Source organism: Heptranchias perlo, chromosome 30, assembly GCF_035084215.1.
Source record: "Heptranchias perlo isolate sHepPer1 chromosome 30, sHepPer1.hap1, whole genome shotgun sequence".
NCBI lineage: Eukaryota > Metazoa > Chordata > Chondrichthyes > Hexanchiformes > Hexanchidae > Heptranchias > Heptranchias perlo.
The window spans coordinates 28,133,497-28,157,330 of record NC_090354.1 but is presented as its reverse complement, the minus strand read 5'-3'; the positions used below and the strand labels follow the sequence as shown (position 1 = coordinate 28,157,330).

At 49.6% G+C, this 23,834-nt stretch overlaps 1 protein-coding gene across 1 annotated transcript in view; it reads right to left on the bottom strand.

Annotated features, from left to right (window-relative positions):
- Positions 1-23,834, bottom strand: part of mrc2 (mannose receptor, C-type 2) — a 252,001-nt gene that overhangs the window by 133,646 nt on the left and 94,521 nt on the right. Inside the window, exons 8-9 of the mRNA XM_067969113.1 lie at positions 12,630-12,784; positions 10,062-10,181 (exon numbers count right to left, since the gene is read on the bottom strand). Coding sequence (XP_067825214.1) covers positions 10,062-10,181; positions 12,630-12,784 — 275 coding nt within the window. The remainder of the gene's footprint in view (positions 1-10,061; positions 10,182-12,629; positions 12,785-23,834) is intronic.

Below are 23,834 nucleotides of genomic sequence, written 5' to 3'. Positions count from 1 at the left end.
GCCTCACAAAGGCCCAAGCTGACCCCCATTTGTGGGACACCTCCCAGCAGCTGACACTAAAGAGAGTGAGGGAGCACGGAGTAGCAGCTATCGATGGAGTCTGGTTTCGACAGAGTCTATAATTGGGAATTTAGTGAGTGAGGGGATTCGGTGCAGTAAGGGGTGAGGTGCATTTGATTAGTCAGCGGAGAGGAGCGTGCCGAGGGCGGAGAGGGGCGCGCCGAGGGCGGAGAGGGGCGCGCCGAGGGCGGAGAGGGGCGCGCCGAGGGCGGAGAGGGGCGCGCCGAGGGCGGAGAGGGGCGGAGAGGGGCGTGCCGAGGGCGGAGAGGGGCGTGCCGAGGGCGGAGAGGGGCGCGCCGAGGGCGGAGAGGGGCGCGCCGAGGGCGGAGAGGGGCGCGCCGAGGGCGGAGAGGGGCGGGGAGGGGCGCGCCGAGGGCGGAGAGGGGCGGGGAGGGGCGCGCCGAGGGCGGAGAGGGGCGGGGAGGGGCGCGCCGAGGGCGGAGAGGGGCGGGGAGGGGCGCGCCGAGGGCGGAGAGGGGCGCGCCGAGGGCGGAGAGGGGCGCGCCGAGGGCGGGTCACAGCAACAAAACAAAACTGCAATGTGACGTCACAGGTAAGGCAGGTAGGTGGTTGGTGGAGAGTATCTCTTCAGTTTTCTTCTTTCTTAGGACTGTGGGCTCAGTAACTTACAGCATAAAACTAATTTTTAAAAAAAGATCTAAACTTAATTTAATTAATTAAACAAGGCCAGTACTTGGTTCAACCTAAAAATAATGATTGGCATTGTAGTAATCAATTAACTAAATAAAATAGTTATGACAGGGCAGGAGATGTGTTGCAGCTGCAATATGTGGGAGCTACTGGACAGTTTTGTCCAGGGCGACTACATCTGCAGCTCGAGGAACGTCAGCTCTGAGTTGAGGAGCTGGAGTCCGAGCTGCGGACATTGCGAGGCATCAGGGAGGGAGAAAGTTACCTGGACACTTTGATCCAGGAGGCAGTCACGCCCCTTAGTCTAAATACTGTAGAATTGGCATGTGGTCAGGGACAGGAGGGTGTGACTGCGAGTGAGGCAGGTACGGGGATCCAGGAGGTAACATTGCAGGAGCCTCAGCCTCTGCACTTGTCCAATAGATAAAAGGCTCTTGCAGCCCTTGTGGACGAGTGCAGGGAGGACAAGCAAACTGGCCACGGCACCGTGGTTCAGGGGACCATTCAAGTGGGGGGAGTCAAAAGGAATGTGGTTGTAGTAGGCGACAGTATGGTTAGAGGGATAGACACTGTTCTCTGCAGCCAGGAGCATGAGTCCCGAAGGCTGTGTTGCCTACCCGGTGCCAGGGTTAAGGACATCTCCTCAGGGCTGGAGAGAAACTTGGAGTGGGAGGGGGAGGATCCAGTTGTCGTGGTCCACGGAGATACCAATGACATAGGTAGGACTAAGAAAGAGGTTTTGCTGAGGGAGTTTGAGCAGATAGTGACTAAATTAAAAAGCATAACCATAAAGGTGATAATCTCCAGATTATTACCTGAGCCACGAGCAAATTGGCACAGGGTAAATCAGATCAGAGAGATGAATGCGTGGCTCAAAGATTGGTGTTGGAGAAGTGGGTTTTGATTCATGGGGCACTGGCACCAGTACTGGGGAAAGTGGGAGCTGTTCCGTTGGGACGGGCTTCACCTGAACCTTGCTGGGACCAGTGTTCTGACAAACCGAATAACTAGGGCAGTAGAGAAGGCTTTAAACTAAATAGAGGAGGGGAGGGCTCAGGTAGGGCGAAGTTTAAATTGATAAAGAGAAAAGACAAGGAAGTAGTACAGGAAAGTGATGGGGGTAATGATAAACAGTGTGTGTCAGGAAGGGACAGAGCGTACAAACATAAGAGCGCACTAGCAAATGGGGCCGGGGTAGGAAAGAATGGTAAAAAGACAAAATTAAAGGTTCGTAATAAGATAGATGAATTGACGGCACAAATAGAAACAAATGGGTATGATCTTGTGGCCAGTGCAGAGACGTGGTTGCAGGGTGACCAAGGTTGGGAGCTAAATATTCAGGGTTATTTAACATTTCGGAAGGATAGGAAAAAAGATAAAGGTGGTGGGGTAGCTTTGTTAATAAAGGATGAAATTGGTATAATAGTGAGAAATGATCTTGGCTCAGAAGATCAAGATGTCGAATCAATTTGGGTGGAGGTAAGAAATAGCAAAGGAAAGAAATCACTGGTGGGAGTAGTATATAGGCCCCCTAACAGTAGCTACACTGTAGGGCAAAATATTAATCAGGAAATAATGGAGGCTTGTAAAAAAGGTAATGCAATAATCATGGACAATTTCAACTTTCACATAGATTGGACAAATCAAATCGGCAAAAATAGCCCTGAGGAGGAGTTCATAGAGTGTATTAGGGACTGTTTCTTAGACCACTACGTTGGGGAACCAACCAGGGAACAGGCCATTTTGGATCTGGTAATGGGTAACGAAACAGGATTAATTAATGATCTCAAAGTAAAGGATCCCTTGGGAAGCAGTGATCATAACATGATAGAATTTCACATCCAGTTTGAGAGCAAGGATCTTGGGTCTGAAACTACTGTATTAAACTTAAATAAGGGCAATTATAAAGGAATGAGGGCGGAATTGGCTAAAGTGGACTGGGTAAACAGATTAGATGGTATGATGGTGGATAAGCAGTGGCAAATGTTTAAAAAGATATTTTGTGACTCGCAACAAAAATATATCCCTGTGAAGAGGAAAGACTCCACAAAAAGGGTGAACCAACCATCGCTAACTAAGGAAGTCAAGGATGGTATCAGGTTAAAAGAAAAAGCATACAACAGTGCAAAGATTACTGGTAAGCCCAAAGATTGGGAAAACTTTAAAAACCAGAAAAGGATGACTAAAAGAATAATAAAGAGGGAGAAAATAAATTATGAGAGTAAACTAGCAAGAAATATAAAAACTGACAGTAAAAGCTTCTACAAGTATATAAAAAGGAAGAGGGTAGCTAAAGTAAACATTGGTCCCTTAGAGGACGAGACTGGGGAAATAATAATGGAAAACAAGGAAATAGCAGAGGAATTGAACAGATATTTTGTATCTGTCCTCACAGTAGAAGACACTAATAATATACGAATAATAGTAGAAAATCAAGGGGCAAAGGGGAGCGAGGAACTAAAAACAATCACTATCACTAGAGAAAATGTACTAGGCAAACTAATGGGTCTAAAGGCTGACAACTCCCCTGGACCTGATGGCTTGCATCCAAGGGTCTTAAAGGAAGTGGCTACAGAGATAGTGGATGCATTGGTTGTAATCTTCCAGAATTCACTAGATTCTGGAAAGGTCCCAGCGGATTGGAAAACCACAAATGTAACACCCCTATTCAAGAAGGGAGTGAGACAGTAAGCAGGTAACTATAGACCAGTTAGCCTAATGTCTGTCATTGGGAAAATGCTAGAATCCATTATTAAGGAAGTAGTAGCAGGACACTTGGAGACTCATAATACAATCAAGGAGAGTCAACATGGTTTTATGAAGGGGAAACCATGTCTGTCAAATTTATTAGAGTTCTTTGAGGAAGTAACGGGCAGGGTAGATAAAGGGAAACCAATGGATGCAGTATATTTGGATTTCCAAAAGGCATTCGATAAGGTGCCACATAAAAGATTACTGCACAAGATAAGAGCTCATGGTTTTGGGGGTAATATACAGGCATGGATAGAGGATTGGCTAACTAACAGAAAACAAAGAGTCAGGATAAAAGGGTCATTTTCCAAATGGCAATCTGTAACTAGTGGGGTGCCACAGGGCTCAGTGCTGGGGCCTCAACTATTTACAATATATATCAGTGACTTGGATGAAGGAACAGAGTGTCTTGTGGCCAAATTTGCTGATGATACAAAGATAGGTGGAAAAGCAAGTTGCGATGAGGACACAAAGTGTCTGCAAAGGGATATTGACAGGTTAAGCGAATGGGCAAAAATTTGGCAGATGGAATATAATGTGGGAAAATGTGAAGTCATCCACTTTGGGAGGAAAAATAAAAAAGCAAAATATTATTTGAATGGAGAAATACTACAAAATGCTGCGGTACAGAGAGATCTGGGTGTCCTCGTACATGAAACACAAAAAATCAACATACAGGTGCAGCAGGTAATCCGGAAGGCAAATGGAATATTGGCCTTTATTTCTAGGGGGATGGAGTAGAAAAGCAGGGAAGTCATGCTACAACTGTACAGGGTGCTGGTGAGACCACACCTGGAGTACTGCGTACAGTTCTGGTGCCTTTATTTAAGGAAGGACATACTTGCATTGGAGGCAGTTCAGAGAACGTTCATTAGGTTGATTCCAGGTATGGAAGGGCTGTCTTATGAGGAAAGATTGAACAGGTTGGGTCTATACTCATTGGAGTTTAGAAGAATGAGAGGAGATCTTATTGAAACATACAAGGTTCTGAGGGGACTCGATAGGGTCGATGCTGAGAGGATGTTACCCCTCATGGGGGAATCTAAAACTAGGAGGCATAGTCTCAGAATAAGGGGTCACCGGTTTAAGATGGAAATGAGGAGGAATTTCTTCTCCCAGAGGGTCGTAAATCTTTGGAATTCTTTACCCCAAAAAGTTGTGGAGGCGGAGTCATTGAATACATTCAAGGCTGAGTTAGACAAATTTTTGATCAGCAAGGGAGTCAAAGGATATGGGGAAAGGGCAGGGAAGTGGAGTTGAGGTAAAAGTCAGATCAGCCATGATCCCATTAAATCGTGGAGCAGGCTCGAGGGGCCGAATGGCCTACTCCTGCTCCTATCTCTTATGGTCTTATAGTCTAAAGGGGCCTGATAGCAGTCATTCAAACATCACTGACTGGCGGCCCAGCTCAATGGGCCAACTTTAGATCGTGTGCTTTATTGACCAAAGTGACTTTTCCAACATCTGGCCAGAGGCAGGTGGCTACTCAGTTGGGGTTTAATGCTGTGGAGGAAGGGCAGCGAGAGGTGTTGCAAATGAATTAATAATATTCAGGGACGCGAGAGTGAATATTCATTGAAGGTTTAAAAAAAAAATCGGCCAGGGTTCCTGTTCCTGGTCCCGTGACCACTGCTGGAGAGTCAACGTGTGGACATCGGGCGTGGACGTCGGGCGTGGACAGGATGGAGCTCAGTCTCAACATCCCATATGGTTAAATTGACCGCCGGCACACCAATAGCGGCTGACACCAGATGGGACTGAGGCAAGAGGCGGGGGGGGCGGGAGGAGGGCAGAGAAAGAGTAAAGGAGATAAAACTGGGGAAAACAATGAAGACTGAATGGGTCAGCACTCTAAAGGCCAAGCTGCAGCTTGAGGATGGCCCGAGCTTTACTGGTTACAATTGGCTCCATTCTGCAGGAAGCATCAGCTTCTCGCAAATCCATTTTAAAACTTGGAAAATTAAATTTTTTTTTACTCATTCATGGGATGTGGGCGTCGCTGGCAAGGCCAGCATTTATTGCCCATCCCTAATTGTCCTTGAGAAGGTGGTGGTGAGCCGCCTTCTTGAACCACTGCAGTCCATGTGGTGAAGGTTCTCCCACAGTGCTGTTAGGTAGGGAGCTCCAGGATTTTGACCCAGCGACGATGAAGGAACGACGATATATTTCCAAGTCAGGATGGTGTGTGACTTGGAGGGGAACGTGAAGGCAGTGTTATTCCCATCTCCCTTAAATGTTGAACACCCGACTCCCCAGAGTTGCCAAAAAGATCTGTCAGTATCTTCAGCAAGGGCTCAAACCCATTGCCAGCATCTGTTTGATTGAGCTTTCAACCCAGGCCCCTCACTGGGAGTCAGACTATGAGCTGGTCAGCACAGAGATGTCGAAAGCCAAATGTCACTAGAGCAAGAAACAGCTTTCAACCAAAAGTAATACATCTCGTTCCTGAAAAGTGAAACATGGCAGATGTGTTGCACCCCCACTCTGAGCCCCGCCTTGCACCCCCACTCTGAGCCTTGCGTTACAGAATGCCCAAACATGGCTCTGAATAAGACTGATTCCACAATCCCAGCAGGAAGCCGCACCCGCAGAGAACACATCGCACAATCCCAGGAGTGGAGCCCGGGAGTGTCCACCCATCATCAAACTGCGGGCCAGCCGTTTTCCGCGACTCGTAATATCAGAGGGCAGCTCATGCTCGGAGTGTTGGAACGTGGAATAACCCCCACGTGTTGATGGAAGTTCATAATATTTCAACTAAGAAAAAGGCGCTGGAGCGAGTCCTTCTCCTCTCAGTCAAGGAAGCCTCTCTTTTTGGTGCCAGCAGTTAGTTATTCAGAGTACTGACACTGCCTGCAATGGTTACTTGACAGCCTGACTCAATGAAAGAAAGAACTTGGATTTATATAGCACCTTTCATCACTTCAGCACGTCCCAAAGCACTTTGCAGCCAATAAAGTACTTTTCAGATGTAGTCACTGTTGTAATGTAGGAAACATGGCAGCCAATTTTCACACAGCAAAGTCCCACAAACAGCAATGAGATAATGACCAGATCATCTGTTTTTTTTTTAGTGATGTTGGTCGAGGGCTAATTATTGGCCAGGACAATGGGGAGAAGTCCTTTGCTCTTCTTCGAATAGTGCTGTGGGATCTTTTATGTCCACCTGAGAGGGCAGACGAGACCTCAGTTTAATGTCTCATCCGAAAGACGACACCTCCGACAGTATTGCATTCCCTCAGTACTGCACTGGAGAGTCAGCCTAGATTTTGTGCTCAAGTCTCTGGAGTGGGACTTGAACCCACGACCTTCTGACTCACACGAGGTGAGAGCGTTGTCCACGGAGCAACGGCTGACAATGGGCCAACTTCCTTCATGTTAACGTATGTTTTCCAACAGCTGGCCAGACAGTGGGAGGTTAATATGTCTGAACAGGGGGGAGGGAGAACTGTCTGGAAAATACAGCTGCAATAAAACTGGGAAATGAAACAGCAGCAACAGTTTTACCGTCTGAATCTGCGATCCGGCATCACAGGAGATCTCAGGCTGTGCACCTGCCATCGCCTGCGATTCTCTGCCCGTGTGTGCCGCTCCCCACCAGGGACTGGGGGTTGTGGCCTCCCCCTCCACGTCTTCTCTCTTACAGCGCTGACTGGGGTCGGAATCCTGTGCTCAGGAACTGACAAATCACATCAAATAGTCCAAACTTTTCAAGCGTCCCGTTTAAATTAGTTACAATTACAGAAAGGATCTTGGTTTATCCCATATTTGGATTGCTCCCCTGTACCTGGTTTGCTCCCCCACCCCGTACCTGGATTGCCCCCTCCCCCCCCGTACCTGGATTGCCCCCTCCCCCCCCGTACCTGGTTTGCCCCCTCCCCCCCCGTACCTGGATTGCCCCTCCCCCCCGTACCTGGATTGCCCCCTCCCCCCCCGTACCTGGATTGCCCCCTCCCCCCCCCGTACCTGGATTGCCCCCTCCCCCCCCGTACCTGGATTGCCCCCTCCCCCCCCCGTACCTGGTTTGCCCCCTCCCCCCCCGTACCTGGATTGCCCCTCCCCCCCCGTACCTGGATTGCCCCCTCCCCCCCCGTACCTGGATTGCCCCCTCCCCCCCCCGTACCTGGTTTGCCCCCTCCCCCCCCGTACCTGGATTGCCCCTCCCCCCCCGTACCTGGATTGCCCCCTCCCCCCCCGTACCTGGATTGCCCCCTCCCCCCCCGTACCTGGATTGCCCCCTCCCCCCCCGTACCTGGATTGCCCCCTCCCCCCCCCGTACCTGGTTTGCCCCCTCCCCCCCGTACCTGGTTTGCCCCCTCCCCCCCGTACCTGGTTTGCCCCCTCCCCCCCGTACCTGGTTTGCCCCCTCCCCCACCCCGTACCTGGTTCTTTTTAGGAAGCAATTAGGAAAGCAAATGGCATGTTGGCCTTTATTGCAAGGTGGGGGGGGGGTGTGGAGTACAAGAGTAAGGAAGTCTTACTACAGTTGTACAGGGCTTTGGTGAGACCTCACCTGGAATACTGTGTACCATTTTGGTCTCCTTATCTAAGGAAGGATATACTTGCCTTAGAGGCAATGCAACAAAGGTTCACTAGATTGATTCCTATGAGGAGAGATTAAGTAAAAGGGGCCTATATTCTCTAGAGGTTAGAAGAATGAGAGGCAATCTCATTGAAACATTTAAGATTCTGATGGGGCTCGACAGGGTAGATGCTGAGAGGTTGTTTCCCCTGGCTGGAGAGTCTAGTACTAGGGGGCATAGTCTCAGGATAAAGGGTCGGCCATTTAAGACTGAGATGAGGAGTCATTTCTTCACTCAGAGGGTTGTGAATCTTTGGAATTTCCTACCCGAGAAGGCTGTGGTTGCTGAGTCATTGAATATATTTAAGGCTGAGATGGACAGATTTTTGGACTCTTGGGGAATCGAGGGATATGGGGATCGGGCAGGAAAGTGGAATTGAGGTCGAAGATCAGCCATGGTCTGATTGAATGGTGGAGCAGGCTCGAGGGGCCGTATGGCCTACTCCTGCTCCTATTTCTTATCTTTGCAAGCCCCCCTACCCCGTACCTGGATCTCCCTCCCCCCACCACTCGTACCTGGATCGGCCCCCCCCCCGTACCTGTATCGCCACCCCCCCAATACCTGGATCGTCCCCCCGTACCTGGATCGCCCCCCCCCCCCCCATACTTGGTTTGCCCTGTCCAGTCACTGTTTTCTTTTAAAAGGTTTGTTAACATTGTGTCCCTTCAAATATGTACAATCCGACATCACCAACACCAAAATAAAAAGCTAGAAATCACTGTGTGATATTAGCGTCCGAGCGCTCAATGGGGGCCATTTTGACTTTGGGCGATAGTGTAAAACAAACAATATCAATTCAACCACCCGTTATGCATCTCCCCCGATTTCCATTTCCATTGAAGTCACTGGGAGAGGTGTGTAACGGGCGGCTGAATCAATATTGTTCTTTTGACACTATCCAAATCAAAATGACCCCCATTGTGTCTTTACAACATTCGTTTGTCTGCTGTTTAATGGAAGCATCGGCCACATCTTCTTAAACAGGCTAACGTCGCTGTTAAAATAGCAGACAAAGGAATATCACATGATCGCACTGCTCAAAGTAATTTGAAGGCTCAAGAGTCAGTGTAATGAGCTGAACCTCCCCAAAGGAAAGCAGAACATGGCAACAGCAGCAATGACCGGGAGGCAACGGAGGTGTCCACGCATGGGGTTTGCTGTTCATTCTCGGGATGTGGGCATCGCTGGCAAGGCTGGTATTGATTGCTACATAAAAATGTAAATAAATGCACAGGCCAGAGTTCTTTAAAAAGTCAGCCCCTCCTGTCTGTCCCTATAAGGCCACTCTGCCAGTGTTTGCCCCCCACAGCTGGGCCCTTGTTTCCTCCCCCCCACCACCCCCACCCCCCCCACAACTGGGCCCTTGTTTGCCCCCCACAGCTGGGCCCTTGTTTCCTCCCCCCCCCACAGCTGGGCCCTTGTTTCCTCCCCCCCCCTACAGCTGGGCCCTTGTTTCCTCCCCCTTCCCCCCCCCCCACAACTGGGCCTCTGTTTGCCCCCTACAGCTGGGCCAACTTTCAACTTTCTGCCCGGGCACAAAACTGTCTTTGCGGAAATAAATGTAAATGAAAATCAGGCACGCAAGCTGCACGCAAATATCTTTTACATAACAGTAAACAAACCTATAGAGGGAGGGAAAGACGGACGGAGGGGGGAAAGAGATATAAAGAGAGGAAAGAAGCACACAGACATATAGCGTGGGGGGCGGGGGAAGAGAAGCTGAGGAAGGAGATAGACACCGTCAGAGAGACAGCGGGGAGAGAGGCACAGAGAGACAGACAGTGAAGGTAAAAGTAAAAGAAAGCAATAAAGGGAGACAAACCCAAAAATGGGGATGGTGAGAGAGAGAGAGAGGAAGAGAGGGAGGAAGAGAGAGAGAGAGAGAGAGGGAGAGAGAGGGAGAGAGAGAGAGAGAGAGAGAGAGAGAAAAAATGGTTCCCGCTCTAGAAGGATGTGGGATACAGCCAGATTTCTCAAAGCCAAATCATCAGTTTGGAAGGGTATTGGTTGACTGACCTTTGCACAGCCGGGGTTGTCCTCCAACATCTCCTCCTCCTCCTCTTCAGAGAAGCAGCTGGGCTTTTTGCAGATTGACGCTAGTGTGAGATTACAGGGCCCATCATTCCAGCGCCCTTCCTGGTTCAGAAAAGAGAAAGAATAGGTAGTGCTTGAGCCTGAGTGTTTACTGGAGATGCAGATAGGCTGCCCCACAAGGGAGAGAGAAATAGCACGCAGAGTGCCGGAAGGCTGGCCATCGTCTCGACTGACTGACACTCGACTACTTAACAATGCATCTGATTAACGAAAATTTGTAAATAAGTCATCCAGGGTTAAACCAACCTGTTTTGACAACTAAATGCTCTTGTTGTAAATCCCAGTACACAATTAGTTCGATGGTGACAGCTTCACATTCAGAGTGTGGTCAACAATAACATCCAAATACTTTTCCTTTGGCATTTTTGCTAATGGATAGCGACACTGAACTGATCCCCTTCCCTGTGAGATATGACCTCTCCAGGGCATAATATGACTCCCTCTGTGGTGCGATACAACACAGAGCCGGTCACTCCCCTCCGTCCCCTCGGGCCGGTCACTCTCTCCCGTCCCCTCGGGCCGGTCACTCTCTCCCGTCCCCTCGGGCCGGTCACTCTCTCCCGTCCCCTCGGGCCGGTCACTCTCCTCCGTCCCCTCGGGCCGGTCACTCTCTCCCGTCCCCTTGGGCCGGTCACTCTCTCCCATCCCCTCGGCCCGGTCACTCTCTCCCGTCCCCTCGGCCCGGTCACTCTCTCCCGTCCCCTCGGGCCGGTCACTCTCTCCCGTCCCCTCGGCCCGGTCACTCTCTCCCGTCCCCTCGGCCCGGTCACTCTCTCCCGTCCCCTCGGGCCGGTCACTCTCTCCCGTCCCCTCGGGCCGGTCACTCTCTCCCGTCCCCTCGGGCCGGTCACTCTCTCCCGTCCCCTCGGGCCGTTCACTCTCTCCCGTCCCCTCGGGCCGGTCACCCTATACTGGTCATACCCAGACGGGGTATCCCCTATATTGCATTATATCCAGAAAGAGAGTCCCTAACACTGAATCACTACCAGATGCAGGGAATTCCCTTTGCTGCGTCATGCCCAGGCAGGCAATTCGCTACACCGCATGAAATCCATACACAGGAAATCACTCATGATGCATCACAACAGAGACAGGTATCCTCCATAGTCCACAATAGCCAAAGACAGGGTATCCCCTACGGAGGTAACAATCTAATAGGAGCCTCCGATTCAATGGATGCGAGTTCAAGGAATGGCAATTCCAGGAGCCAGACATGCTCTGAGGAGACCTCCTTGGCAAAATTCAACAGAGCGCAGTCCTCAAATAACCTGCCAGACGAGGGACCCCCCTCTCATACCTGCTGCATAACACTCGAAAGGTATATATCAACCTGCAATGTGCAGAATATTACATTGTGTATCCTTTCAATTGAAATCCCAGCCCCATACTCCTCCCTCTCCTGCTTAACTCTTTAGGAATATTGAAACCTTGGTTCTGATATGTTCCAGGCCACCGTTCTGTGTTTGAGGTGTAACCAGTATCGATTTCAATGTATTTGACATCATGCCCATCAGACTGATGTTCAAAGACTGTGTAACAGGAAGTGGGTGGGATAGCAGTGAAGGGCCGACATTGGCGTTCCAGGTTTGAGAGGGGATCCGATGGGAAACCCGAATGGCGGACGCTACGTTCCATTGCCCGAAGTGAAGTGAAGCTGATTTTATACTGACGGTCAGTGTTTCTTCCTCTCCGATTTTCCCTCCCTTTCATCACTGCTCTCCTGGTGGTGACTTACCCTGGGGTCTGGTTCTCTGGTACCTTTCCCAAGTGACCGTACCTCACGGAGAGTAAGTTTTCTCAACGTGGAAGTCTTCCGATGCCCGGATGCCCTCGCCAGCAGTCACTGGAAAATGGGCAGGAGCAGCAATTCATAGAATCATACAGCAAAGAAGGAGGCCATTCGCCCCATCGTGCCTGTGGTGGTTCTGAAAGAGCTATCCAATTAGTCCCACTCCCCTGCTCTTTCCCATAGCCCTGAAAAATTTTCCTCTTCAAATATTTATCCAATTCCCTTTTGAAAGTTATTATTGAATCTGCTTCCACCGCCCTTTCAGGCAGTGCATTCCAGATCATAACAACTCACTGCATAAAAAAAATTCTCATCTACCCCCTTGTTCTTTTTCCAATTATCTTAAATCTGTGTCCTCTGGTTATCGGCCTTCCTGCCAGTGGAAACAGTTTCTCCCTATCTACTCTATCAAAACCCTTCAATCCTGGTGAACATTGTTTTTAGCCTTCCCCTAGATCAGGGCTGCTAAACTCAGTTGTTTGACCAGACTGCTGTTCCTTGTTGTGATCAGTTAATTTAGTGCAGACCAGGGATTATATTATACGACTCAATGTCACTGCATGTGCACCAGCTCACGGATCATCGAAGGAAGAGGGGAGGGTTATTGAACATCCAAGGTGGCCATTCTGAGTGGAGGAGGATTAAGTGAATTCTGTTTCCGCCCCTTTGCGGCTCTACTGAAAGGAGAGACCATCTCTTACCGAGCCCCAGAGTGTGACGCAGTCCTCTTGGCTGCTTGCGAAGTTGTTGGGCTCGAATGGATGCCAGTAGGTGAAGTGAACTGGAGTCCCATCCGACCACTCAAAGTTCATCTGGAGTTTGATGTCGTTGAGGCCAATCCACAACTCCTCGACATCTGCAGCGAGAGGAGAGACAGGTGGGCTTTAGGGAGCTGAGATAAGGGGCTAAATCCAGCTGCACTGCAGCTCAACCCCAGACACACACCATCAGACGCACGTCCCGCACCTCAGACACACACACACCCCGCTACAGACATACACACACCTGCTTTATCACCCGCTCTCCCAGTCAACCATGGACTCAGTAACTGGCAGTGAGGGCAACCTGTAAAAGCCCCGGTTTGTAATTCGCCAGTGATCAGATCAGGAACTGCTCACACATTGAAATTCCAGTCCCCATTAACACCACCAAAGTACGAAGGAAGATCTCTTTATAATCATGGCTTCAGCCGGTTTCACCGTAATGTGAAGGGGCCGGTGATGCTGCCTCTGGAGGCTGGCGAAATCCGGAAGTGGCAGTTTCCCCATGATGCTCGGCAGGGTGGCAGCAGGGACTATCAACGGGATCTGTGATCCGTACAACGCCTTGTAGTACAGGCCCCGCCAGAGTTTGTACCAGGAAAGTGGGGACCCCCAGTCCAGGGAGTCTCCGCCACCCCTTCACCCTGTGTCATCGACCGAGACAGTGTCAGCCGTGGCTCAGTTGGTAGCACTGTCACCTCTGAGTCAGAAAGTTGTGGGTTCAAGTCCCACTCCAGTGCAGTACTGAGTGAGTGCTGCACTGTCAGATATGCTGTCTATTTTTTAGTCATGTTGGTTGAGGAGAACTCCCCTATTCTTTTTCAAATAATGCAGTGGGATCTTTAATGTCCAACTGAGAGGGCAGACGGGTCTCAGTCTAACGTCTCATCCGAAAGACAACACCTCTGACAGTGCAGCACTCCCTCAGCACTGTACTGGAGAGTCAGCCTAGATTTTGTGCTCAAGTCTCTGGAATGGGACTTGAACCCACAACCTTCTGACACAACCTTGGTCAAAGAGGTAGGTTTAAAGGAGCATCTTAAGGGAGGAGAGAGAGGTGGAGAGACGGAGAGATCTAGGGAGGGAATTCCAGAGCTTAGGGTCTAGGCAGTTGAAGGCACGGCTGCCAATGGAGCAGCGAAAGAAATATGGGTTGCACAAGAGGCAAGAATTGGAGTAACACAGAGTTCTCGGGGGGTGGTAGGGCTGGAGGAAGTTACAGAGATAGGGAGGGGTGAGGATTTGGAGGAATTTGAACACAAGGATAAGAATTTTAAAATCGAGGCTTTGCCAGACCCCAACACACCATAGAAATATGAAAACATGGAAATTCTCTGCCAGATTGTCGAAAGGACATCCCCATTGTGTGGTCAGGATATTGGAATAGCATGAACTGTCGGCTTGGCTCAGTTGGTAGTACTCTCATCTCTGAGTCAGAAGATTGTGCGCTGAAGCCTCACTGCAGGACTTGAGCACATGATCTACACTGACAATTCGGTGCAGTACTGAAGGGAGTGCTGCACTGTCAGAGGTGCCGTCTTTCAGATGAGACGGGAAGCTGAGGCCGTGCTTGACTGTTCAGCAATGCGTAAATGATCCCATGGCACTTTTCAAAGAGCAGAGTTCTCCCCGGTGTCCCGGTTAATACTTAACCCTCAACCAACACCACCAAAACAGATCAACTGGTCATTCCTCTCTTTGCTGCTGTGGGACCTTACAGTGCCTGAATTGGCTGTTGTGTTTCCCACATAACAACAGTGACTACAATTCAAAAGTACTTCACAGCCTATGAAGCCCTTTGGGAAGTCTGAGGACATGAAAGGCTCTTTATAAATGCAAGTTTGTATGTTCGTTCTTTCTTTGTGACCAGATCGGAAAGGGATCAATGAAGCTGTGATGAAGCTCCCCTGATATCTAAATCTTTACTTACCTGGCCAGTATCCTATCATTAGACACATCTCTAGATAAAGTGTTTCATCTACTGAGGAAGGCCTGCTCAGCTTTTGGCTTTGTGACAAAGTGTGTATGGGATGAGCAAGGACTGACAACTAAGATCAAGCTCAAAGAGCAGAAGGCAAAGGTCCTGACATCTCTTCCTCCACAGCGGAGAGGCTTGTTCGGCCTACAGAGACCACAAAGACCTTGATAATTTCCACCTCCACCCCTTGGCAAACATCCGATGACACAACAAGATTCCAAACACGGAGGCCTCGGTCCATGTTGGCTTTTCAGCAACTGAGTTCATGTTGATAAAGGCTCAGCTGAGATTGACTGGGCAGATCTACAAGGAGATGGAGCCAAGTTTCAGGTCACAGAAACCATCGCCATCAGTGAATGGGCCAGCCCTGTACTTCATGCTTGCTGAAGGTGTCCTTGCAGCAGATGGCGTGGTTCTGCCCAGTCTCTCTGATGGCCTGCACCCTGTAAAGACAGTTTCCTACATTCCCAGGCCACGAGAGCCTTCTCCTCTTGGCCAGATTTTCCATGTTTCTTTCCCTACCTCCACTAATCTGCTGTAGCCACTCAGACCTCCTCTGGACCCAACCTTTGTTTCCTTACTTGCCCCATTATCACTCCCCTTTTGCCTTGCATCATCACCCCTTTTGTCATGTAATCACTGCCCTTCACCCTGTCACAGACCTTCCTTTAGTTCTTTCCTCCCCCCGCCCACCTCTTTGTCCTGGCTCTGTATTTACCGAAAAGCTGTTCATTTCTAACATCTTTCAACTTCTGATGAAAGGTTATCGACCCGAAACGTTAACTCTGTTTCTCTCTCCACAGATGCTGCCTGACCTGCTGAGGGTTTCCAGCATTTTCTGTTTTTATTCCCTACATTTGTTGCCAGGTAGGTATGGCAGGGCCTGCAGATGTGGATGGTGACATCTGGGCAGGATATGATGGAAAGATCACCCTGGCACGTCTTCTTTCATACAACATCACCGAGAAGGTGACATACTGAGACTAGGAATGTGTCTGAGGAAATATCCAACATAATGGATAGTCAGGAATTCATACATCTTAATGGTGCCATTGGGTCTGCTGTCACAGCTTCCTGTTGGAACAGGAGCCAAACGAGGTCTGCAGATGGGGGGGTGGGGGTACCGACAGTGGGCACAGAGCCACCTGATCTGCCTGGCATCCCTTTGTTGGTCCTCCTCCTCTTTTCGCAAACACCTCAGAGAGGTGGATTCCCATTGGGAAACCCACTGGTGATAGTAATGGCGGAGGAAACAAGAATAGAAATTAGAAAAATTGGCGCAAAAACTCGTGAGAACCTAAATGGCAGCAGGGAAAGAAACAAAAAATGAATGAAGGGAAACAGTTAATATATGGCTAAAGTAAACTTCTCTTAACATTACTGTGTCCCTTCCATGACCTTCAGTATACTTACAGCCATCTAGCAACCCTGGGCACCTACGTCATATGGATGTGGTTACGAGTGAATATCTAAACATTAGACAACTACCAAGGGGTCATCCCTGCCCTCAAATTAATATTTAAATGAAGTCCCCACCCGTTTCTTACGCTGGTTTTTCCTGCCAGGAAATCGCAGGTGATGCAAAGTGTGCAGGGATCTGGTGTAACAGATTTCAACCCACTTTTCAAACTGTGATCAGCCAAGTGTTTTCACTTGTGGGGGAGACCAAAACTAGGGTTTTTTTTTTATTCGTTCACGGGATGTGGGCGTCGCTGGCGAGGCCGGCATTTATTGCCCATCCCTATTTGCCCTTGAGAAGGTGGTGGTGAGCCGCCTTCTTGAACCGCTGCAGTCCGTGTGGTGACGGTTCTCCCACAGTGCTGTTAGGAAGGGAGTTCCAGGATTTTGACCCAGCGACAATGAAGGAACGGCGATATATTTCCAAGTCGGGATGGTGTGTGACTTGGAGGGGAACATGCAGGTGGTGTTGTTCCCATGTGCCTGCTGCTCTTGTCCTTCTAGGTGGTAGAGGTCGCGGGTTTGGGAGGTGCTGTCGGAGAAGCCTTGGCGAGTTGCTGCACTGCATCCTGTGGATGGTGCACACTGCAGCCACGGTGCGCCGGTGGTGAAGGGAGTGAATGTTTAGGGTGGTGGATGGGGTGCCAATCAAGCGGGCTGCTTTATCTTGGATGGTGTCGAGCTTCTTGAGTGTTGTTGGAGCTGCACTCATCCAGGCAAGTGGGGAGTATTCCATCACACTCCTGACTTGTGCCTTGTAGATGGTGGAAAGGCTTTGGGGAGTCAGGAGGTGAGTCACTCGCCGCAGAATACCCAGCCTCTGACCTGCTCTCGTAGCCACAGTATTTATATGGCTGGTCCAGTTAAGTTTCTGGTCAATGGTGACCCCCAGGATGTTGATGGTGGGGGATTCGGCGATGGTAATGCCGTTGAATGTCAAGGGGAGGTGGTTGGACTCTCTCTTGTTGGAGATGGTCATTGCCTGGCACTTATCTGGCGCGAATGTTACTTGCCACTTGTGATCCCAAGCCTGGATGTTGTCCAGGTCTTGCTGCATGCGAGCTCGGACTGCTTCATTATTTGAGGGGTTGCGAATGGAACTGAACACTGTGCAGTCATCAGCGAACATCCCCATTTCTGACCTTATGATGGAGGGAAGGTCATTGATGAAGCAGCTGAAGATGGTTGGGCCTAGGACACTGCCCTGAGGAACTTCTGCTGCAATGTCCTGGGGCTGAGATGATTGGCCTCCAACAACCACTACCATCTTCCTTTGTGCTAGGTATGACTCCAGCCACTGGAGAGTTTTCCCCCTGATTCCCATTGACTTCAATTTTACTAGGGCTCCTTGGTGCCACACTCGGTCAAATGCTGCCTTGATGTCAAGGGCAGTCACTCTCACCTCACCTCTGGAATTCAGCTCTTTTGTCCATGTTTGGACCAACGCTGTAATGAGGTCTGGAGCCGAGTGGTCCTGGCGGAACCCAAACTGAGCATCGGTGAGCAGGTTATTGGTGAGTAAGTGTCGCTTGATAGCACTGTCGACGACACCTTCCATCACTTTGCTGATGATTGAGAGTAGACTGATGGGGCGGTAGTTGGCCGGATTGGATTTGTCCTGCTTTTTGTGGACAGGACATACCTGGGCAATTTTCCACATTGTCGGGTAGATGCCAGTGTTGTAGCTGTACTGGAACAGCTTGGCGAGAGGCGCAGCTAGTTCTGGAGCACAAGTCTTCAGCACTACAGCTGGGATGTTGTCGGGGCCCATAGCCTTTGCTGTATCCAGTGCACTCAGCCGTTTCTTGATATCACGTGGAGTGAATCGAATTGGCTGAAGACTGGCTTCTGTGATGGTGGGGATATCGGGAGGAGGCTGGGGTCATAAATATAAGATAGTCACTAATAGATCCAATCGGGAATTCAGGAGAAACCTCTTCACCCAGAGAGTGGTGAGAATGTGGAACTCGCTACCACAAGGAGTAGTTGAGGCAAATAGCATAGATGGACTTAAGGACAAGTTAGATAAACACATGAGGGAGAAAGGAATAGAAGTATATGCTAATAGGGTTAGATGAAGTAAGGAGGAAAGAGACTCGTGTGGAACATAAACACCAGCATGAACCAGTTGGGCCGAATGGCCTGTTTTTGTGCTATACATTCTATGTAAAAATTTGCAAGCACAAAGGGATGTTGGAGGGTTTCAGCAGCAGATGGGCTGAGTTGGGGTAGAGGTGGGTGATGTTACTGAGGTGGAGGTCGGCAGTCATTGTGATGGAGAGGATATGGGGTCAGAAGCTCAGCTCAGGGTCAAATAGGATGCCGAGGTTGCAAACAGTCTGGTTCAGCCTGAAGCAGTGGCCAGGGAGGGAGATGGAGTCAGGGTTGAGAGTACAGGGTTTGTGGTGAGGGTCACAGACATTGGCTTCGGTCTTCGCAATGTTTAACTGGAGGAAGTTGTGGCTCATCCAAAACTGAATGTCGGACCAGCAGTCTGACAGCATAGGGGCAGTGCAAAGGTCAAGAGACCAGGTGAAGATGTACATTCCATTCGCTCCCCTCCTCTCCTAAAACTACTCCCGAACTGGCCATTGGGAAGATTAGCACAGCAGCACGGGTGACCTTCCCTGTGCTATTTTCTCCATGCACGTCAAGAAGCATTTGCCTTCTGCTCGGCACATCTCCTGGTGATACAGCGTGAATCTGGTACTCACCATATGAAGACAGACAGACTTGCATTTATATAGTGCCTTTCATGACCTCAGGACGTTCCAAAGCGGTTCATGAAATACTTTTTAAGTGCAGTCACTGTAGGAAATGCGGCAGCCAACTTGCGCTCAGCAAGGTTCCACTAACAGCAATGTGACAATGACCAGATCGTCTGTTTTAGTGATGTTGGTTGAGGGATAAATATTGACCAGGACACCGGGAAGAACTCCTTTGCTCTTCTTCAAAACAGTGCCAGTGGATCTTTTACGTCCACCCAAGATGGCAGGCGGGGCCTCGGTTTAACGTCTCATCCGAAAGACGGCACCTCAGACAGTGCAGCGCTCCCTCAGCGTTGCACTGAAGTGTCAGCCTAGATTATGGGCTTGAACCTTGATTCAGAGGCGAGAATGCTACCACTGATTCACGGCCGACAGCTATGTCACCATATGTGCCAAAACACAGCCAAACACTCCGTGGCACAGCACCAAATATCAAATAGGGTTTCAGTGTGGAGGATTTTCAGACAAGATGCAACGCATGGTCTATTGAAGATACTAAAGGTTGAGGTCACTGCCTGAAGCGTCTGTTGCATGAAAGGTAGTTGAAATGTCTGACACCCAGTCTGATTTTATCAGGTGAGAAGGCTAATTCAAGGCGTTGTCTGCTCGAGGTAGGATTTGACTGTGGAGAAAGGCTGTGAAGGTTTGCAGCTGTGAGCCAACTTCAAAAGGAACGAACACCTGGTCCTATTTGAGCCAGCTGGTCAGTAAGATGATCAGCACTTTAAACAGACGTCAAGAGGAAATCCCAACCAATAGGAGAAGGGGGTGGGGGGGGGGGGCTCGAGGGTTTGATAGCTAGTGTCTTTCAAAGGGGGCATAACATTAATATTAGAGCTAGGCTGCTTGAGGGTCATAGAATCATCGAGTCATAGAAATTTACAGCACAGAAGGAGGCTATTCGGCCCATCGTGTCTGTGCCGGCCGAAAAAGAGCTATCCAGCCTAATCCCACTTTCCAGCTCTTGGTCCAAAGCCTTGTAGGTTACAACACTTCAAGTGCACATCCAACTACTTTTTAAAGGTGACTGCCTGAAAGGGTGGTAGAGGCAGAAACCCTCAGGCAGTGAGTTCCAGACCCCCACCACCCTCTAGATGAAAAAATTTCTCCTCAACTCCCCTCTAATCCTTCTACTAACTACTTTAAATCTATGCCCCCTGGTTATTGGCCTCTCTGCTAAGGGAAATAGGTCCTTCCTATCCATTCTATCTGGGCCCCTCATAATTTTATATACCTTAATTAAATCTCCCCTCAGCCTCCTCTGTTCCAAAGGAAACAACCCCAGCCTATCCAATTCATGTCAGGAAGCACTTCTTCACACAGAGTAGTGGAAACCTGGAACTCTCTTCCCCAAAAAGCTGCTGAGGCTGGGGGTCAACTGAAAATTTCAAAACTGAGATTGATAGATTTTTGTTAGGCAAGGCTATTAAGGGATGTGGAACCAATGCGGGTAGCTGGAGTTAAAATTCAGATCAGTCATGATCTAACTGAATGGAAGAACAGGCTCGAGGGGTGTTACGGCCTACTCCTGTTCCTACGTTCTTATTCTTGCTTGGGGGGGGGGAAGGGGTTGGAGAAGCTGGGAGAGACGTTGCTGTGGGCGGGTGAGAAGGGGGTGATTAGACATATTGGTATTGGTCGCGAATGCAGCTGTGAGGAGGACACAAAGAGTCTGCAAAGGGATATAGACAGGTTAAGTGAGTGGGCAAGAAGGTGGCAGATGGAGTATAATGTGGGGAAATGTGAGGTTATTTACATTGGCAGGAAGAATAGAAAAACAGAATATTTTTTAAATGATGAGAAACTATTAAATGTTGGTGTTCAGAGAGATTTGGGTGTCTTCATACAAGAAACACAAAAAGTTAGTGTGCAGGTGCAGCAAGCAATTAGGAAAGCAAATGGAATGTTGGCCTTTATTGCAAGGGGTTTGGAGTAAAAGAGTAAGGAAGTCTTACTACAATTGTACAGAGCTTTGGTGAGACCTCACCTGGAGTACATCGTACAGTTTTGATCTCCTTATCTAAGGAAGGATATACTTGCCTTAGAGGGGGTGCAACAATGGTTCACTAGATTGATTCCTGGGATGAGAGGGTTGTCCTATGAGGAGAGATTGAGTAGAATGGGCCTATACTCTGGAGTTTAGAAGAATGAGAGGTGATCTCATTGAAACATAAGATTCTGAGGGGGCTTGACAGGGTAGATAGTAAGAGGTTGTTTCCCCTGGTTGGAGAGTCGAGAACTAGGGGGCATAGTTGCAGGATAAGGGGTCTGCCATTTAGGACTGAGATGAGGAGGCATTTCTTCACTCAGAGGGTTGCGAATCTTTGGAATTCTCTACCCCAGCGGGCTGTGGATGCTCAGTCGTTGAGTATATTCAAGGCTGAGATCGATAGATTTTTGGACCCTAGGGGAATCAAGGGATATGGGGATCGGGCGGGAAAGTGGAGTTGAGGTTGAAGATCAGCCATGATCTGACTGAATGCGGAGAAGGCTCGAGGGGCCTTATGACCTACTTCTGCTCCTATTTCTTATGTTTCAATGTTCTTAACTGTAGGGTTGTGACGCAAGGATACAAGAATCTATGAAATACATTGTGCCTGTTATACAATCCGTTAGCAGATATAAATGTAGCGGAGTAGAACAGTCAAGTATTCATTTCCAGTTTAAATCTCTCCCTCCAATTAGGAAAACAGCAGCCTCAACCATCAATAGATGAATCTAGCCGCAAACCATCATTGAGAGAGTAGCTCTTGTGACGCTCCCTGATTTATCTTTTGACCCTGTGAAGAGAGCCCTGGTCTCCCTCGCGCAGTGATTGGGGTGCGGGGGGGGAGGCTGAGAATCAAACAGAATGGGGGAGGCGACCAGCCCCTCCCAGCCAGCACCATAGGTCAGGACAGCCCTGGGTGTCAGCTGTATATGGACACAAGCTGAGTTCATTACATTATACAGCACCTCCCAGTGTCTGCTGGCATGCAGTCAGCACAGAATCCCGAGTATCGCAGTGAGAGATACACGCACCGAATCCCAACATCACGGTGAGAGATACATACACAGAATCCCGAGTATCGCGGTGAGAGATACACGCACCGAATCCCGAGTATCGCGGTGAGGGATACACTCACCGAATCCAGAGTATCACGGTGAGGGATACACGCACCGAATCCCGAGTATCACGGTGAGGGATACACGCACCGAATCCCAACATCACGGTGAGAGATACACTCACCGAATCCCGAGTATCGCGGTGAGGGATACATACACAGAATCCCGAGTATCGCGGTGAGGGTTACACGCTCCGAATCCCAAGTATCGCGGTGAGAGATACACTCACCGAATCCCAAGTATCGCGGTGAGAGATACACTCACCGAATCCCAAGTATCACGGTGAGAGTTACACTCACCGAATCCCGAGTATCGCGGTGAGAGATACACTCACCGAATCCCGAGTATCGCGGTGAGAGTTACACTCACCGAATCCCGAGTATCGCGGTGAGAGATACACTCACCGAATCCCAACTTCGCGGTGAGGGGTACAGGCACCAAATCCAGAGTAACGCAGTGACAGATACACTCACCGAATCCAGAGAATCGCGGTGAGAGATATCGCAATACTCTGGATTCAGCGAGTGTATCTCTCACCACTATACTCGGGATTCGATGAGTGTGAGAAATACATACACTGAATCCCGAGTATCGCGGTGAGGGATACACGCACTGAATCCCGAATATCACGGTGAGGGATACACTCACCGAATCCCGAGTATCACGGTGAGAGATACACTCACCGAATCCCGAGTATCGCGGTGAGAGATACACTCGCCGAATCCCGAGTATCGCGGTGAGAGATACACTCACCGAATCCCGAGTATCGCGGTGAGAGATACACTCACCGAATCCCGAGTATCGCGGTGAGAGATACACTCACCGAATCCAGAGTGTCGCGGTGAGAGTTACACTCACCGAATCCAGAGTGTCGCGGTGAGAGTTACACTCACCGAATCCCGAGTATCGCTGTGAGAGATACACTCGCCGAATCCCGAGTATCGCGGTGAGAGATACACTCACCGAATCCCGAGTATCGCGGTGAGAATTACACTCGCCGAATCCAGAATATCGCGGTGAGAATTACACTCACCGAATCCCGAGTATCGCGGTGAGAGATACACTCACCAAATCCCGAGTATCGCGGTGAGAATTACACTCACCGAATCCCGAGTATCGCGGTGAGAGATACACTCACCGAATCCAGAGTATCGCGGTGAGAGATACACTCACCGAATCCCAACTTCGCGGTGAGGGGTACAGGCACCAAATCCAGAGTAACGCAGTGACAGATACACTCACCTAATCCCGAGTATCGCGGTGAGAGATACACTCACCGAATCCCGAGTATCGCGGTGAGAGATACACTCACCGAATCCCGAGTGTCGCGGTGAGAGTTACACTCACTGAATCCCGAGTATCGCGGTGAGAGATACACTCGCCGAATCCCGAGTATCACGGTGAGAGATACACTCACCGAATCCCGAGTATCGCGGTGAGAGATACACTCACCGAATCCCGAGTATCGCGGTGAGAGATACACTCACCGAATCCCGAGTATCGCGGTGAGAGTTACACTCACCGAATCCCGAGTATCGCGGTGAGAGTTACACTCACCGAATCCCGAGTATCGCGGTGAGAGTTACACTCACCGAATCCCAACTTCGCGGTGAGGGGTACAGGCACCAAATCCAGAGTAACGCAGTGACAGATACACTCACCGAATCCAGAGAATCGCGGTGAGAGATATCACAATACTCTGGATTCAGCGAGTGTATCTCTCACCACTATACTCGGGATTCGATGAGTGTGAGAAATACATACACTGAATCCAGAGTATCGCGGTGAGGGATACACGCACTGAATCCCGAATATCACGGTGAGGGATACACTCAC